At 44.1% G+C, this 19,234-nt stretch overlaps 1 protein-coding gene across 5 annotated transcripts in view; it reads right to left on the bottom strand.

The window, feature by feature from the left end:
• LOC111551033 overlaps nucleotides 1-19,234 on the bottom strand; it is a 48,129-nt gene that overhangs the window by 21,805 nt on the left and 7,090 nt on the right. For 2 of the 5 annotated variants that reach the window (XR_002734244.1, XR_002734245.1), the window contains exon 2: nucleotides 14,916-15,075. Coding sequence is in view for 1 of the 5 variants with exons in the window: in XM_023224814.1 (XP_023080582.1) it covers nucleotides 678-1,135; nucleotides 14,917-15,075; nucleotides 15,275-15,341 (684 nt within the window). In the remaining 4 variants the exon portion in view is untranslated. Of the gene's footprint in view, nucleotides 1-126; nucleotides 1,136-7,319; nucleotides 8,501-9,799; nucleotides 9,934-14,915; nucleotides 15,076-15,274; nucleotides 15,545-19,234 lie in introns of those variants that run through there. The other 3 variants (XM_023224814.1, XR_002734246.1, XR_002734247.1) reach the window with 3 other exon arrangements.

The following is a 19,234-nucleotide window of genomic DNA, read 5'->3' as shown; positions in this document are numbered from 1 at the left end:
CTCGCTCCCCAGCCCCGGCCCCCGGCACCCCACCTGCTTTCTGTCCCTGTGAACCACTCGCTCCCCAGCCCCGGCACCCCACCTGCTTTCTGTCTCTATCGACCTGTGGACTCCAGGGACCTCCTGTGAGTAAGACTCATGTATGATTGTCTTTACTGGGTACGACGTCCCCAAGATTCATCCATGGTGTAGCCTGGGTCAGATTTTCCTTCCTTGTTCAAAGCTGAATAATATTCCACTGTAGGACGGACCACGTTGTGTGGGTTCATTCCGTCCTGGATAGACACTTAGGTGGTGTCTGCCTTTTGGCTTTTGTGAATAAAGCTGCTGTGAAGATGGGGGTATAGGTGCTTCTTCGATATCCTGATTTCAATTATTTGGGGCCTATACTCAACCTTCACTGTATTTTAACATGATTTTATCGTTCTTCAAGCCACTTTTAACATCTATAAAATTTTAACTCGTTTAATCGAGCAATAACTGTTATTACAGCTGACCCTCAAGCAATCCAGGTTTAAACTACACGGGTCCATTTATTAAGCCAGTAGTTTGCACATGGCGAGTCCTCCTGGCTGCAGAGACTGTGTGGGGACTGGTCCCATATTCGAGGTTCTGGGACAAGTCCCCCAGGGACATCAAGGGACGACTGTGCCATTTTTCATATCTGCCGCCGTTTTTCATATTTGCCGCCATTTTTCATCTCTAACTGGGTTTTCTGCTAATGAACACCCCTGACTGTCAGGAGGAGAGCAGACAGGGCAGTGAGGCCCCAGTGCAGACCTCAGGCAGGCCAGGCTCACCTCAGCCTCCCCCGGCTCCATCCCAGCCTCCTGCGGCCTCCTAGCCTCAGGTTCCAGGCTTCTCACCATGAGGACGATGACAGGCCCAGAACTCCCGTCCAGATTTAAAACTCCTGACTCAGCCGCGACCCTGCAGGGCCTCCAGCCGCACCTGCTCCTCCCAAGCTCGGTCCCGGCCCGGTCAGCACAGCCCCCTTGCCCTGAGGAGGAACCCGGCCCTTTGGAAGTCTTCCACTGTGCCCTCTGGGGAAACCACGGCACCTCTCTTGCCAAAGCCTGGTTCCTTCTCTCCCTCTTTACCAGGCTGGGTTTTGCCAGCGTTGTCTGTCGGATGCCATGGAGATGGGAAAATGAATTTCATCTTTCATTTTGCACACGCCCTATCTGAAGGTCCAATGTTGCCCTGGTGTGGGGACAGTGAGGGGCAAACTTGAGGAGCCCCTGTGGACACGTGGGTGGCCTCATGTCCCCCCGGGGAGGCGCCCCAGGCCCCCCGGATGCCAGAACCCACGGGGGTGGGGCCTCGCCTGGAACAGGGCTTCCTATCTAGATGACTTAGAATACCTCAAACCATGCAATGCGGTGTAAATACTGGTTACACGGTATTTTATTGGTATTTTTTGTTGTTGTATTGTGATTTCTCTTCCCCTCTGGGGTTGGTGGAACCCTCACATGCAAACGGGAATGCAGAGGTGGACAGTGGTTCCATGATTTGGAAATTATGAAAGACCACAGAGCCCTGCCAGCTTCTTGGTAGAACTTTGGTTTTTATAAGCTCGATAGAAGATCTTATTAGCTTGATGATTCTTTGAGACCAGGTGCTATTCTTATCTAATTTATTTATTCATTTATTTCCTCAACAAATATTTCTTAAATGACTTTTATATTCTCCCTCAAGCATCTTAAGCAGATGCTTAATAATAGGAAATAACACTCCCTTTATACAATAACATTACGCAACGCCATCATTTGTTCTCATAAAGGCAATTAGTGCATGAATTTCCACCCCCACCCTCAAAAATTGCAACACTGTGTGCAGTGGAGAAATCCTGGGCTGTCTCAGGTTTCCCCACTCCACACTCTCCCCAAGACAAAGTGGGTAGTTACCGCACTAGAAGGTGGCCAGGAGCGTGCGTGTCTACAGGCAAGCACCTTACCCTCCTGGGGTGAAAATAATTCGGAGAAAGTAGAATATATGAAAAGAAAGTCTGGAGTTAAGGAACCAAAGCTCACAGACCATCTCCCCAGTAACCAGAGAGTCACTTAAATGTTTCGAATGTCAGTTCCCTCATCTAGAAAATGGGGGTGAGGCCTCTAACCTCCCAGGACTGCCACTAAAGTCAAACCCTACCCCGAGCATGTGAAGCCTTTGAGGCCTGTGACTGTGGCTGACAGAGGCACAGGTGGAGGTCAGGGCAGCTCGGGGAGCAGGAAGCCCCTGTGGCAGAACACGAAGCCCTCCGTGGGGGAACAGGAGGCAGGTGAACTTGCTGCCCCCCCTCCCAGCTGGTGCGTCCCCAGCAGAAAGAGGCCCCCAAACACCGAGTGACTCAGCCTACTGACTATCAGGCTTGTTTCCAAAACCTTGATTTCCAGGTTTCAAAATTGTAAGCTACGCCCTGTCCATGGCCACGTGCTGCCCAAAGACCCCCTCAGCCCCTCAGCCTGGATTCTCGTCCCCATAACTGCAAGCACGGCTCGGGATGGCCAGTTCCATGAAGAGCCCGCTTCCCGTTTGCATTATCCGAGGACAAACCTCCCCAGGACTGAGGATCTTCCGCCACGGCTGACGGCACCAATGAATCCAGGGCCTCCTGCTTGGAGACCGAGGGGAGCGCAGGTGAGGCAGAGTCATCCCCGATGGGCGGGGGGACGATTCTCAGGCAACATGGAGCAGAGATCTGCCCCTGGACGGGGGCTGTCCCATTCTCCTGGAAGTTGAGGGATTTTTGCTTCATCCTCCCACAGGCATCCTTCCTGCGCTGTTCCAGAGCCCAGAAGCTGGGGCGCCCCACAGGGCATGGCTGTGTCTGCATCTCAACTGACAGTCACTTAAAATGTTTCTCGAATTAATTTTAAATGTAATTTTGCTTTTCAACTTAGGCTCGTTCTAAATAAAACGAGTGACATCATGGACTAAGGTGCCTGTTATATTATTCTCTACCACATTCAAAATAATATATAATAATATGTAAGAAATAAGTAACTAGTGGCCGGGCGCCGTGGCTCAAGCCTGTAATCCCAGCACTTTGGGAGGCCGAGACGGGCGGATCACGAGGTCAGGAGATCGAGACCATCCTGGCTAACACGGTGAAACTCCGTCTCTACTAAAAAATACAAAAAACTAGCCGGGCGAGGTGGCGGGTGCTTGTAGTCCCAGCTACTGGGGAGGCTGAGGCAGGAGAATGGCGTGAACCCGGGAGGCGGAGCTTGCAGTGAGCTGAGATCCAGCCACTGCACTCCAGCCTGGGCCACAGAGCGAGACTCCGTCCCAAAAAAAATAAAAAAAAAAAGAAAGAAGTGACTAGTAAAATAAAGAACGCATGTGCACATTTTTCCTAAAGAGCCTCTCTTGCACGGACAGGACTAGGCATAGGGTATTTGGGGAAACTGTCTCCTGAGAAGTGAGGGGCGGAGGCAGGTGCCAGGGGGCTGAGGCAAGCTGGCCTCCTGCGCGGGGTCCTCCCTCCGGCCTCCCTGGTGTGCAAGCCCCAACTGCAAGGCAGTGGAGAGACGTCTCCATCTAGTGGCCGCCTGCTTCCATTACACCGGGAGGCAAGTTCCTAATCCTGAGGATCCTGGGTTTCCTTTTGATGATGAAAACCCTCTGGAATTGCATAGCGCTGATGGCTGCACAATCTTGTAAATATACTTAAAAAAACCCTGAACGGGACATTTTAAAGGCATGAATTATATGGTACACATTACATCTCCATTTTTAAAAGAACTTTTGTGAAAGATTTCAATATATGAGCAGAAAGACATTGTTCACACCTTCTTATGGTGAAATTAAAGCATCTGAAGCACAGTGTGTCTTTTTTACTTTTGTCCTAGAAACATGAAGTTTCAAACATCCAGGGACCACAAGTCTTCGAGATAGAAATTGTTTCATTTGTGCTTTTCTGTAAGCCATAGCTATAGTTGTTACTAAACACCATTATTCTAGGATTCTTTTATCTGATATTCTAATAAGTTGTTTCTTTTTAAGGGCACTTCTCCCTAAAAAGTGCTCTCAGGCTGCAATTACACAGATCTGAAACGTGCAGCATCCGCCTTTGCTCTCACTCTGCAGTGGAGCTTGTGGGTGTGGTTAAATTATGATGTTTTATTCTAAGGAGAGGCTGAGAACCATCTGCTTCTTGATGGAAACCATGTGTTATTACAAGACACTACGTCAGGCATTTTAACATGATACACTCCTTGCAATTATACTCACTAAGCAGAACACCAGTGCAGAATTCCTCTAATGTTCTCCTCACACACCAACTCAAGAATCTCCCCCTGCACCTCAAATGGGACTGATCAGTGCAATTATTTTGTAAAGGTCTTTGTCAGTGGATTCAAAATAACCAGAAACAATAATTATTATTATTTAGAATTCAAGTGTAATTTTCCAGCTGAGATGCAGCCTCAGCCATACAGGTGTGGACAGAGTGGAAAATGAGGTTCTTTGTGTCCAGCACGTCTTCGGAGAGGGGAGACCCTGCTACCGGCTCCTCCTCCCCAAAAAGATGCATGAATCCGTGAGACTAGCCTAGGCCCATCACTGTCCCAGTGCACGTTTCATGCAGTCTTCCTTGTGTGTAAGCTTCAGGGAGAAAGTGCCTTCATGGGGTGAACGCAGAAGTACCACCCCAGGAAGCCTGTGCTGTCCAGCAGCAGGAAGGGGGGTCCAGTCTGAGGCCCCATGGGAGGAGCAGCTGAGCTCTGCTGTAGGGGAGCCCAGTCCAGGGACGAGCAAGGCGGGAGGGGAAGGCCGGGGAGCGTCCGGGGAACTCTCTGAAGGCTGCCTTCACTCAGGAGCCCGGCCGAGGCTCAACTGGCGTGACCACGCTGTGATTCGCATCTGCCTCCGCCCAGCCCTGATTCTCTTTCCTCACACAGCCGTCGACCCTAAACAGATCTGACCTGCAAAACCGATCTGCGCGTCAGCACAGCGGAGCCCTCAAAGACAGGATTATTTAGCACAAAATGTTACTAGCACTGTAATTGAGAGATCCTGAGACCGACTGCCCACGAAGACAGAGGAGGCAGTTAGTAAGGCTGGTGATGAGAGGGCATGAGAGGGCACATCACCACCTCGTGCTGAGGGAATGGTATGAGCAAACATATGCCAATAAAGACGAAATGCAAAAATGCCTAGAAAGACACAAATGGCCAAAACTTACTTAGGAAGAAATGGAAAATCCTAATAGGCCTGCAACAAGTAAAGATATCGTAAAGTCTTCCCAAAAGAAAAGCCCTGTCCCCAGTGGCTTCATTGGTCAATTTTATCAAATATTTAAATAATACCAATTCTACACAACATTTTCAGGGAAACAAAGAGTAAGTAATACTTCACAATTCATTCCATGAGGCCAGGATCACCCTGACACCAAAGCCAGACTAAACATGACAAGAAAACTTCACACCAATATCTCCCACAAACACAGACACAAAAACCCTTTACAAAATATTAGCAAACCAAATGCAACCGCATACAAAATGGATTATAAACCAGGATCAATTAGAGTGTACCTCAGAAATCCAAGATTGGTTTAATATCTGAAAATCAGTTAATCAATAGATACGAAAAAATCATTAACAAAATCCAATACCTATTCATGATAAAAACTCACAGCAAACAAGAAATAGAAAGAAGGGAATGTCCTCCATCTTTTAACGGACATGTACAAAAACCTACAGCTAACATCACAGTTAACCATGAAAGACTGAGGGCTTCCCTCCTAAGATGGTAAACAAGACTAGGCTGTCTGTTCTCACATTGTGCTGGAGGAGAAAAATCAACATTAGAATTCATTAGTTTATTCACTTCCATGTAACGTACGGAGTAGACCTCAGGTGACAACTGGCCACGAACAGCTGGGAGGTGCCAGAAGCTCTCTGGCTGCGCCAGACAAAGGGAGGGTTTAAATGTAAGCTGGGCTTAAAAACAGGAATCAGATTCACCCTAAAATATGTGTTATTTTCTTAATGCCTGACTTGTAACAATAATTTCTCACATTGTGCTGGAGGAGAAGTGGCGAGAACAGCCAGCCTTGATTTGTTCAGCATCTTAGGAGGGAAAGCTTCAGTCTTTCATGATTAATTCCTTTCCAAGGAAGGAAGGAAGGAGGGAGGGAGGGAGAGAAGGGAGGGAGGGAGGGAGGGAGGGAGATTAAAACCATAAATACTGAAAAGAAGAAACAAAACTATCTATTGGAGATGACCTAATCCTTACGGAACTAATAAACAAGCTTACCAAGATTGTAAGATAAATCATTAAGCAAAAATCAATTATATTTTATATATCAATAAACAACCTGAAAATTAAGAAAACAATTCCATTTATAATATCATCAAAAAGAATAAAATAGTATTAAATATAACAAAAGACATGCAATATTTGTTCACTGAAAGCTACAAAACATCACTGAGTTTTCATCAGCAAAAACTGTAAACATCGTAGAAGAGCAAAACCAATGGAGACATCCTGTGCTCTTTGAAAGTTTCAATATTATTTACAAAATTGCTCCAAAAATTGCTATGATTCAATGCAGTCACTATCAAAATATCAGCATGCTTTTGTGGCAATTGACAAACGGAACTATTTATTTACATGGACCTGGAGAAACCAAAACGATTCTGAGAAAGAAGAACAAAGTTGGAGAATGGATGCTGCTGGATTTCAGACTTCCTATAAAGCTACAGGGATCAAGATCATCTGGTATCAGCATAAGGATAGACATAAAGATCAATGGACCAGAACTTGAAATGGCAGGATGCTCATGGTCTATAGTGTAAAATGCAGCACTTTAAGGCATCCCTGGAGAGCGATTTCTTTCTGTTAAAGACTCTCCCAAGTCCGGCCCACCCTCGGTTCTATCTTGTACTGTCTGTCCACGGCTCCAATCCCTTCTCTGTTTTGAATCACATTAAGACAGTCATCTGGGGACCTGCTTCTCAGAAACTCTCTCCAGTGGCTGTAATGGAAACCTGGCAGTGATAAGAACAGAAGCAAACTAGAAAGTAATTTGTACATAAATTGCAAGTGAAATTTATAGAGGAAGAATGTTTCCTCTAACACAACATTTTACATTGTGTATTATGAAAATTTTCAAACATATGCGAAAGCACCAACAGTTCTTCTGTCCCGCTACCCCCTCCAGCACCCTCAGTCCTCAGTCCCACCGCCCCCTCCAGCACCCTCAGTCCTCAGTCCTGCTGTCCTCCCGTCTCCAGCACCCTCGGTCTTTGGTCCTGCCGCCCCCTCCAGCACCCTCAGTCCTCAGTCCTACCGCCCCCTCCAGCACCCTCAGACCTCAGTTCTGCTGTCCTCCCATCTCCAGCACCCTTGGTCCTTGGTCCTGCCGCCCCCTCCAGCACCCTCAGACCACAGTTCTGCTGTCCTCCCGTCTCCAGCACCCTTGGTCCTTGGTCCTGCCACCCCCTCAGTGCAGCACATCTTATCTCAGTCATACCCACTAGTCTCTAAACCAGGTTACTTTGAAATAAATCTCAGGTATCATACTATTTCATCTCCAAATATTTCAGCATATATCTCTAAATGATAAGAATCTTCTTTAAGTAATATTCAAATAAGTCATCAGTTTTATGTTTTGGAATTATTTTTAAACATACAGAAAAAATCCTCCCCTAAGTTGCATGGACAATCCGCATTCAGCATAGCAAGCCTGGAGGTCTCCTTTAAAAGGCTTTTTAAGGCTCATCTGATGATTTAAAGTCAAATGAGTCCTATGCTTATTTTCCCAAAATATGTACTTTTTCCAGCTGCAAAGAATACATTATAATATGCAATCGCAAATAGCCTATTGCTGTATGACCAGAACACACGTGTTAGGAAAATAAACGTTGGAATACATTAGTTTATTCACTTCCATGTCAAGTGCGGAGTAGACCTCAGGTGACTGTGCCACAGAAGAGTAGGGAAGGTGCCAGAAGCTCTCTGGCTGTGCCAGACAAAGGAAATTTTTAAATGAAAGTTGGGCTGGGAACCGCGAATCAGATTTACCCTAAAATATGTTTTCTTTTCTTAATGCCAGACTTGTCATAACAATTTCATGAATTAAACCCGAACTGTATGGGAAAGCTCAAACAGCAAAACATTCAATGCCTCTCTCCCTGCTGTAATTAAAAACACACCTGGTGAAAATTCTAGGACAAAACGGGGTCCTTCTAACTCGGAGTCGCTACAGTCACCCCCACAATCAAACGCACCCTGGAAGCTTTGGGCAGTGTGAGCACTGGGCTCAGCAGCGGAGCCTCTGTTCCCGCCCACGCTTCTGCCGGGTGATTAGAAGGCGGCACGTTCCATCCGCGGCCCCCCAGCCCTGCAGGGCGCACCAGCTGCGCTCACGGGCCACGAATCACCGATGCCGTCCTCACCCCTCTGGAGCGGCCTTCTCGAGACAGCACACGGACCATCTACGTTTTCCCGGTTGTCTTTTTCTTTCCAAAGTCCACGTGTGCGCTACCACCTCCTTTAAAACACAGAAACAGAAAAGCAAAACAACGACGAAAAAGACAGCACGTTCCCTTCAGCCAAAGTGCAGCACATTTGTTTCCATTATTCCTCCGTTTCCGTTTCACTGAGAGGAACGCGCCATCCAGACAACCCGTGGGAGCGGCCCCCTTACTCAACTGGAGAGCGGATTTAATCGGCCTGTGTGTTCGGATGCACGGTGCAAACTGTTCGACGCGCATCCGTCGTGAAATAGCATCTTCCAGGCAGATGTATTTTTGCTCACAGACACCTTGTCTTAGGAGCTCTCTCCCCACAATGGTAAGACTCTGACCGTCGAGGCATCGCCTTCTCCCCGTCACATCAGCAGGGCCCTTCCACTCCCGGGGACTTTCCCGATTCTGCTCTTTTCTCTCTGCCCCATTTATTGAAATAAAAGCAGCTGCGAGCACATGCCCCCTCTAGAATGCATGCTGTGTCTCAAAAACCAGCCCAAAAGGAAGAAGAGAAGGAGGAAGAGGAAGAAACTGGTTTTCCCTGTTGGTCTGTTTTATGCAGTTATAAACAAACAGAAGAAAAACCAGAGGGGATTTCCACTTCTGACAATAAGGGAGGCCAGACACTCGGCAGGGTCCTCACCAACAAAACCATCCGATCCTGCCTGACACTTGGTTTTCCCGCCAGTACTGGGCTTGAATGAAGTAACGGACTGCTTCAAGGCTCCCTCCTGACCTGAATCCAGAGGAGGGAAATCCCACAATAAAACAGAAGAGGTGAGGCTGCCCTGAGAGGACTTGCCACGTCAGAGCCACCTAAAGGTTGTCTGGGCCAGGACGTGAGCTGGGGCTCCAGGCCCAGCAGAGGAGGCAAATGTGCTCCCCACTGAGGTCCCCAGCTTGAGACAGTGGTAAAGACCACCAGGTTCTCACAGAGTGACATCAGCCAAACCTGAGCTCACGGCCAAACAGCCGCAAACACACGCTGAGGAACGCGTCCATGAGCAAAAGTCAGCACGCACAACCCAAACACAGAACAGACTCAGGCCCGCAGAGGCATCAAAATCAGTGGTTAGATCTGAAGAAGTTGTCCAGAATGCATAACAGAAAAACAGGGAGGCAAAAAATATTTGAAAGATTAAGAGGGAGAGATTACAGAATAAAGTCTCACCGATATCTATTTATAGTTCCAGGAAGTGAGACCAAAAAGGAAGAGGAAAAAAATGATTGATTAAAGAGATGATACTTGAAAATCTGCAAGAATTGATGAGAGTCATGAATACACAATATACTCCAAATAGAGTAAATAAAAGGAAACCTACCCTTAGACACACGGAGAGAAAATGTCCGAACGCTGAGTCCAGGCAATCCCAGCACTTTGGGAGGCCGAGGTGGGTGGACCACCTGAGGTCGGGTTTGAGATCAGCCTGGTCACCATGGTGAAACTCTGTCTCTGCTAAAAATACAAAAATTAACTGGGCGTGGTGGCGGGCGCCTGTAATCCCAGCTACTTGGGAGGCTGAGGCGGGAGGCCAAGGTTGCAGCAAGCCGACATCACTCCATTGCACTCCAGTCTGGGTGACAAGAGTGAAACTCCATCTCAAAAAAAAAATTCAGAACACCGAAGACAAACAGAAGACAGATCGCCAATGAGGCCAACAATAAGACTAACAGATTTTCTTTTCTTTTTTATTTTTGTTTTGGTTTTTTTCAAGACAGAGTCTTGCTCTGTCACCCAGGTTGGAGTCCAGTGGCACAGTCTTGGCTCACTGCAACTTCCACCTCACAGGTTCAAGCCATTCTCATGCCTTGGCCTCCTGGGTAGCTAGGATTACAGGAGTGTGCCATTATGCCTGGCTAATTTTTGTATTTTTGGTAGAGACAGGATTTCACCATGTTGGCCAGGCTGGTCTTGAACTCCTGACCTCAGGTGACCCACCCTCCTCGGCCTCCCAAAGAGTTGGGATTACAGGCGTGAGCCACCGTGCCATGCCCAAATTTTTAACAGCAAAAACAGAAACTGGAATCCAGTGGAATCATGTCTTCTAAAAACAAATTGTCATTCTACTGCTGTCTACCCAAACCATCTTTCCATGAAAGCAAATAAAACATTCTCAAAGAAACAACACTGAGAGTTAAACTCCAACAAAACTCTCCTAAAGGAGTTCTAAAGAATGTGCTCTAAGCAGGTGGAAACTAATCCCATAAGGGCATGACTGACTTATGCATAGCATATCGTGTGGCGTGTAGCGTGTATTATGTAGCATGTATTATATAGCATGTATTATGGAGCGTGTATCATGTAGCATGTATTATGGAGCGTGTATCATGTAGCATGTATTATGTAGCGTGTATCATGTGGTGTGTATTATGTAGTGCATATCATGTAGCGCATATCATGTATCATGTATTATGTAGCATGTATCATGTGGTGTGTATTATGTACTGTGTATCATGTAGCGTGTATTGTGCAGTATTACATAGTGTGTATTATGTAGCATGTATTATGTCGTATGTGGTGTGTATTGTGTAGCATGTATCATGTGGTGCATATTATGTAGCATGTATCATGTAGCGTGTATTATGTAGTGTGTACTACGTGGTGTGTATTATGTAGTGTGCATTATGTAGCATGTATTATGTAGCATGTATTACATATAGATTACATATTATATAACTATTTAGATGTCTATTCAATATACATTGTTTTAGCAGAACCAGTTCGTCTACACTGAGATAGATCTTTTTCCTTATAAATTATTTGTTACTTAAAAAAAGGAAGTTATAAAATATCTGAAGAAATGACAAACAAATAAATTGTTAAATGCATGTTAAATCTAAACAAACACTGTCTATGAGATAATAACCACAATATCTAACTTGGGAGTTATAAAAATTATAGAGCTAAAATATTGATCAATGATAGTTTGAAAGTCTGGAGAAGAGTGATCTAAGATTTATGTTGTTGAGAAGGAAACTCAAGTATTAATCTTAAATGTATTATATTCAAAATGCAAAGTAAAATTTCAATGGTGATCACCAAAAGAACAACAATGGAGTGAACAAAAATTTCAAAAATAGACAAAAAAGCAGATCTCCATAGATTCCCAAAGGAAAAATGTGTGATAAAGGAGAAAAAATACACACACACATATATAGAGAGAGAGACAGGAACGACACACACACACACACACACACAGAGAGAGAAGACACACACACACACACACACAGAGACAGGAACGACACACACACACACGGAGAGAGGGAGGGAAGACACACACACAAGCAAAGTTGATAAAACTGCAGACGAAACTGTCAAATGTACTTTCAAAGTGAGAGATTTTGACGCATCTCTTTAGACTATTGATTTTTCAATTAGAAAAAAAGTAAACATATGGTAAATTTGAATAACACATTCAACAAGCTTAATTTATTAGATAGATATAGAATGCTGAACCAGATCAGAAAATAATACACATTCCTTTGAAGCAAATATTAACCATATACTGGGCTTTATGCTAACTGCATTAAATTTCAAAGTAATAGTATCATACATTTTATGTTATCTAACCATAGTGCAATTAATTTAGAAACAATACAGGCTGGGCACAGTGGCTCAAGCCTGTAATCCCAGCTCTTTGGGAGGCCAAGACGGGAGGGAGGATCACGAGGTCAGGAGATCGAGACCATCCTGGCTAACACGGTGAAACCCCATCTCTACTAAAAATACAAAACAATTAGTTGGGCATGGTGGCGGGCACCTGTAGTCCTAGCTACTCGGGAGGCTGAGGCAGGAGAATGGCGTGAACCTGAGAGGTGGAGCTTGCAGTGAGCCGAGATAGCGCCACTGCACTCCAGCCTGGGCGACAGAGTGAGACTCCCTCTCAAAATTAAAAAAAGAAAAAAGAAATCAACAATATAAAGATAAAGAAATTTCCTATACATTTGGAAAATTAAAGATGTACTTCTAACTAACTCCTTCATCAAAGAAAAAGATTGTGATAGAAATAAAGCCATACTTGACTGATTGACTATTTTAAAACTTGTGAGAGGAAGGAAAAGTGGTATCTAGTAGGGCATTTATAGCTCTGAGGTTTGATTCAAATGAACACAGGCTTAAAATTAATGAGCTAAACATCCAATTTAAGATGATGAAAAACAACAATAATGAATCAAAAGAAATTGGCAAATTCCTAGAAAATATAATTTCCAAAAGTGAAACATCTCCCTTTGAGATGAGATAGGTCTGAACAGACCTATAAACTCTGAAAGAAATCTAATCAGTAGATTAAAATTTTCCCACAAACAAATACCAAGACAAGAAAGGTTTAAGGTTATATCAAACATTAAAAAAGGTCATCCCACACTTAAAAAATGCTTTCAAAAATGGAATTAGAGACAGAAAAGAGGAAAGCTTCCCAACTCGTTCTATGAGCCCAATACACCTTTGATTTCAAATTCAGCAAGGATAACGCAAGAGAGGAACACAGGTGCTTCTCACTTGTAAACATGGCCATAAAAAGATTAAGTCAAATATTAGCTAACTAAAAATCTACTTATGGAATTTGTTTTATCCCAGAAATGCATAACTGAATCTGGTTTTTGAAATAGAATAATGTATACATTATACATACGCAAATATATGTATTTCTCTATCTTAACAAAATGAAAGAGAAAAACCATGTGATCATCTCAACAGAGGCAGACAACCATTTGATTCTATTCTAAAATAGTCATAAAAATCTTTTAGGAGACTAGGGATGAACTGAAGTTTCTTTAACCTGAGAAAAGACATGCCAGAAAAACCCTTAGCATAAATCTTTCCTGATGGAGAAATGTCGGAAACCCTCCCTTTACCGTCTGGAATAAGACAAGGAAACCCACTATAACAGATTCTGTTAATCACTGCACTACAGGGCTAAACTACCACAGCAATGCAAGAAAAGAAAAGCTACAAAACTTGGAAGAGAAGCATAAAATAGTCATCATTTATAAATGACTTTTTTTACAGTGGAAACTGCAAATAATCTACGGATATACTATTAGAAATAAAAGATCTTAGTAAGGTGAGTGTGTGGTGACAGTTCACGAAAATCCACAGAAGTTCTGTAAACCAGCAACAATCAGCCGGAAAGTGGCAGTTTTAAAAAAGCTATCATGTACAATAGGAACAGAAAATAAAGTAACTAGTAATACACACAAAACAAAAAAGAGCAAGTGCTATATAGAGAAAATCACAAAATCTTATTGGAGGACTTTGAAATGAACCTAAGCAAGGGAAATGGTAAACCGAGTTGACAGACGGGAAAATTCAAATCACAGAACTGCCAGCTCTCCTCAAACTGCCTGAGATTCCACGCGGCTCTGTTAAGGCCCTAACAGGTTTATCAATAAACTTGACACATTAATTCTACAAGTTATGAAACAACAAATCCCAAGAACAGCTGCAAAACTTCTGAAGAAACTTCTAAAGAAGCCGCAGCTTCTCCACTAGCACCTGCTGCTTCACCTTCGCTTTTATGTTACAGAAACGGCTTCTTTCCTTCAACCTCACGAATGAACTGCTGGTTTCCAACCTTTCTTCTCTCTGAAGAAAGTGGAGAGAGGCAGCTTCCTCGCCTCTCCAGCCTTCATGGAATTGAAGGGAGTTAAGGCCTCAGTCTAGACGAGGCTGTGGCTTCAGGGCGTGTCATGGCTGGTTTGATATTCTATCTAAACCACTGAAATTTTCTCTGTATCTGCAATAAGGCTGTTTTACTTTCTTATCATTTGTGTGCACTGGAGTCGCACTTTTAACCTCCTTCAAGAACTTGTCCTTTGCATTCACAACTAGGCTAACCATTTGGTGTAAGAAGCCTAGCTTTTGGCCTGTCTCAGCTTCTGACATGCCTTCCTCATCAAGCTTAATCATTTCTAGCTTTTGATTTAAAGTGAGGGACCTGTAACTCTTCCTTTCAACGAAACATGTAAAGGGCATTGTAAGGTTGCTAACTGGGCAGATTTCAATATTGTTCCGTCTGAAGGAACAGGGAGGCTGAGGAGAGGAGACGGGAATGCCAGGTCGGGGAGCTGTCAGATCACAATTAAGTTTGGTGTCTCATGTGGGCAGCTATGGTGCTCCAAAACAATTGCAGCAGGAACATCAGAGATCACCGACAACAGATCACCATAGGTGATAGAAATGAAGTTTGGATGACTGTGAGGATTACCAAAATGTGACAGAGACATGAAGTGGGCAGGAGCTGTTGGGAAAATGGTGCTGATCAACTTGCTCAAGGCAGACTTGCCACAAATTCAATTTGTGAAAAATGCAGTATCTTTGAGTGCAATAAAGCGAAATGAGTAAAATGCCTGTATATAGCAACCAGGTTGAAAACTATTTCACGGCACGCTGGTAGCTGATGGTACTTAGAAGCTGCCGGTTTTGACAGAGCTCACCTGTGAAGTGGTGATGGCTGGCTCGCCGGAGCCCAGGACCTGTGCGTGGCTGCGAGCTCCCTGTGGGGGTCTTTCTCAGGCTCCAGGACCTGTGGAGTGTGAGTTGTAGTTCGGTGGACAAACAGGACAGATTGTGCTCCTGGGGACTGGGCACCTTCCCCTAGAAAATCAGTGATGTGGGAAACAGCTGTATTAGTTGTGAGTGACGTCAGCGAGGGTGGTTCTCAGCAGTCCTGTGAGAGGCAATGCTACTCTTCCATTCGTATTTTTAAAAAGAATAACCTGGTGGGGCTTTTAAGCTTTGGGGATAAAATAAACCAGGAAAACAGACAGCTTTTCTTGATAAGACGGATACATACCCCAGGTCTTCCTCCCTGGAACTGTGACTATTGTTGAGAGGTTTAAAGAGAATGGCCTGCACCACATCCAATGACCGTTCAGCTTCTCTCCTTCCTGAAAAGCTTCCACGGCATTTAGCGAGACTCCTCCACGTGCTATTCCATCCTTTCACTCAGCGAAAATGAATGAAAATGGCCAGGTGTGGCAGCTCACACCTATAATCCCACCACTTTGGGAGACCGAGGCAGGTGGATCTCCTGAGGTCAGGAGTTCGAGACCAGCCTGGCCAACATGGTGAAACCCCCAGCTCTACTAAAAATACAAAAATTAGCCGGGCATGGTGGTGGACACCTGTAATCCCAGCTACTCGGGAGGCTGAGGGAGGAGACTCACTTGAACCTGGGAGGCAGAGGTTGCAGTGAGCCAAGATCGCACCACTGCACTCCAGTCTAGGTGACAGAGCAAGACTCCATCTCAAAAAAAGAAAAATCAAAACCCTAGTTGTAAAATGTAAACTTGAAGGCACCTGTAGTATTGTAACATAGACTGTTTCTCACAGATTAATTTTGGTGGAGTTATAAAAGTTGTTAGAATCAAAATGAAGGCACTTGTGTTAGAAAAACAAACAAAAAGCCCTGATGAATGAAGGCCATGAAGGGAGCGTTCCCACATACGACTAACAACAAAAAATACGATAGAAAGACTGCAAAACTCAAAATCTTGCATAAAGACCAGCACAACCTGACACAAAAAATACTTGTGCAAGGACGTCTGCCCAGCAACTGCCTATCTAGCCTCAGACTAGCATCACCCTCGCTATTGATCTTTGTAGCCCGGGATAATTCTTTCAAAATAATTCTGTCATCCTCCTAATTTTCCCTTTAAAACCCTTTGTCTTCCTGTACCTGAATATGCACGCAATTTACTGTGGTATGTGTATTCCCATTTCCATGCTTTATTCTTGAATAAGTTACATCTTCTTTGAGTGACCCTCTCTCTGTTACTTAGCCTGATACATATGGTGTCAGAAATGGGACCAGAAAAATATCACCTTTGGAAGAAATCATTTTTTATTCCCATTTTTTGGAACCATTGTGCAGTATTTACTCCAGCTCTTTGAGCTCTTCACTTCCACAACTTGATTTTTCACCCTGGTGAGTCCTTTCTCAGGCTGAGCCTTTCTCTTTGTGTTGGAGGCTTTTTGATGCTACTCAGAATGTGACTTGGATGAGGCCGCCTTGATAAAGGACCGCACACCCGGCCCGAGATGATAAACAGGCTTTTTGTCTTCTCTGCGAAGTCCTTGCTGGTGCAAAGGCATAAATCTTTCTGGGCTGAATGCTCCGATTTGTACAGAATTAACATTCTCTCTGTAAGGCACGTCTTTACTTGTGAATTCACTTTTGATCTGCATGCCTAGTTTAATATTTTGTTCTATCTGGACACCTAGGTCAAAATTTTTGTGAACACTCTTACCTTGTTCCTTTGGACTTGATTCGAGTCTTTCCCCTTGATGGTTTTTTTTAAATGCTCTGAGAACAAAAATAAACATTCTAAATGGTGGGTGCCGAATGGCTCACTAAAGGCCACGAGGGCAGCCGCCGCCATCTCAAACACGGCCTAAACTCCTGACATTCCCTGGCTGGATTTGTTGATTTTCTTTGCTCTTAAGAGATTAATAAGAACTGAATGAGATTCTAAAACATTAAAGTATGCCAGGTGTGCTGGGATTCCAGCCAGCTACATGTTGTGGCCCATTCTCATGCACATTTTTTAAGTGATCGGCAAAATGACACCAAGGAAAATCCAGAGCTCAATGGCCATTATTTGAACTCTCTAAAAAAGCAACTCTCTGGAAAAAACAACCTTGCAGCGACAGAGTTAGCATGGAGTCTTCGCAGGTCTCTAGCTCTCCTCCCACCCCTTTTTTTCTTTTTCTTTTTTTCTTTTTTGCCTATTTTGAATTTTCTGACTCTTCTGCTGGTGTTGAGATGAAACTCACTGCTTATGGCATTCTAGCCAAGATTTTTTTCAAAGTCTTAAAGGGCTTTCAAATTAATGGCGTTAAGAAATTACCACAGCTCCACGGTAACCAACAACCTAGACACCTTTTAGAGACATCAGTTTAGGTTTGACTAACAATTGCTTATGGTGATGGAGCACTTAACTGAAAAATTAATCATCTAAAAGAAAAAGAACTACATAAATATTTATAATGTTTATAAAAGTTAGGCTCTCAGATTACAGAGGTCAAAAGCTGGAACTCAGAGCAATAATGTAAGGTATCTCTGTCCAGCATAAAAATTGTATTACTTTTTCTGCCACGCAGAGTCCAAAAAGAAAAAAAACAAAACAAAACCAAAACCCTGCTCCAATGCTTCCTGGCCACACCTCTAACCAACCAAACAAGACCAGCAACCAAAAGACATTTGCTGCTAGTTCAAGGCCGCCTGGAGATTCTTATACAATGCAGTCAAGCCTAGCTACGATGTTTTTCCTTTTATGGACAGATACAGATACAGACACGGGGTCTGCTCTGTGCCCAGCCCGGAGTACAGCAGTGAGACTACAGACATGACTCATTCTGTTGTCATCGTTTTGTAGAGAGGGGTTTCACTCTGTGGCCCAGGCTGGTCTAGAACTCCTGAGCTCAAGTAATTCACCTGTCTCAGACTCCGAAAATGCCGGGATTAGACGTAAGCCACCATGCCTGGCCCACCTAACTAAAATGTAAACAATTGAAAATTTAGCCCTAACCTCATTTGAAAATGAGAAACAAAAAACAAACAAAAAAAGAGGTGGGTGGGGGTAGAAATGGTGTTTTTTATTTTTATTTTTAAACTGCATGGAAACTGTTAACCCAAAATTTTGGTCCACAGCCTTCATGAGATTTCCTATCAGAGTAAATAGCACAAAACTAAAAATCTTGGTCCCCGATTGTATTCGTCCATTCTTGCACTGATATAAAGATACTACCCAACACTGGGTAATCTATAAAGAAATAAGATTTAAGTGACTCACAGTTCCTCATGGCTGGAGAGGCCTCAGGAAACTTACAGTCACGGCAGAGGGGAAGACGCATGTCTTACATGGTGGCAGGTGAGACGGAGCAAGCAAGAGCAGTGAAACTGCCTGACAAAACCCTCGGATCTCCTGAGAACTCACTCACTATCACAAGAAGAGCATGGGGAAAACTGTCCCCGTGATCCAATCACCTCCCACCGGCTCCCTCCCTCAACATGTGGGATTACAGGGATTACAATTGGAGTGGAGATTTGGGTGGGGACACAGAGCCAAACCATATCACCTATGTTAGAACAACAAGGTTTTCTTAAAGTATTGATTTGCCCTTAGGAAAACTGCAAGAGGTTTTGATGTTTAATCCTGAAATCTGTTTCTTTTTCTTCCCCCATTTTTTGTAGAGATGGAGGGGGGGGGGTCTTCCTATGTTGCCCAGGCTAGTCTCGAACTCCTGGGCTCAAGCAATCCTCCTGCCTTGGCCTCTCAGAGTGCTGGGATTACAGGCATGAGCCACTGGCCCGGCCAGCTTCTCCTGATGTGTCTGGATTATTCTGTGTAACCAAGAAAATTCCTGTGCTGTTACTAAGAGTCATGTAATTCCCTGCTCCAGGCACTCCTTTTCTTGTTTACAGTCCTGTATAATAAAGTGAACACTCGTAACCCTGGACACACGCTTCCTGTGTCTAATTAAATCCAAGTGCCCTTCTCTTCAGGTTTGACTTCTGAGTTATCTAAGGAGAAGCAACCACACGGCAGGAGGTTTTTCTTTACTTTTGGTAACTGTCCTAAACACAAACATCTTTACATTCAATCAAGCTAGATTTGTTTCTGATTAAGTTTTTGATTACTCAGGAAAACTGAGCTTTCAATGGGTTAAGGCTTTTACATTCATGTAATTTTCCGTACTTGCTTTTGAAGTATTTTAACTATCACTCTGCTTAAATGAATAATATTTTACA

Source organism: Piliocolobus tephrosceles, chromosome 18 (genome assembly GCF_002776525.5).
Source record: "Piliocolobus tephrosceles isolate RC106 chromosome 18, ASM277652v3, whole genome shotgun sequence".
In the NCBI taxonomy this organism is placed as follows: Eukaryota; Metazoa; Chordata; class Mammalia; order Primates; family Cercopithecidae; genus Piliocolobus; species Piliocolobus tephrosceles.
This window is presented reverse-complemented; position numbering and strand designations above follow the sequence as displayed.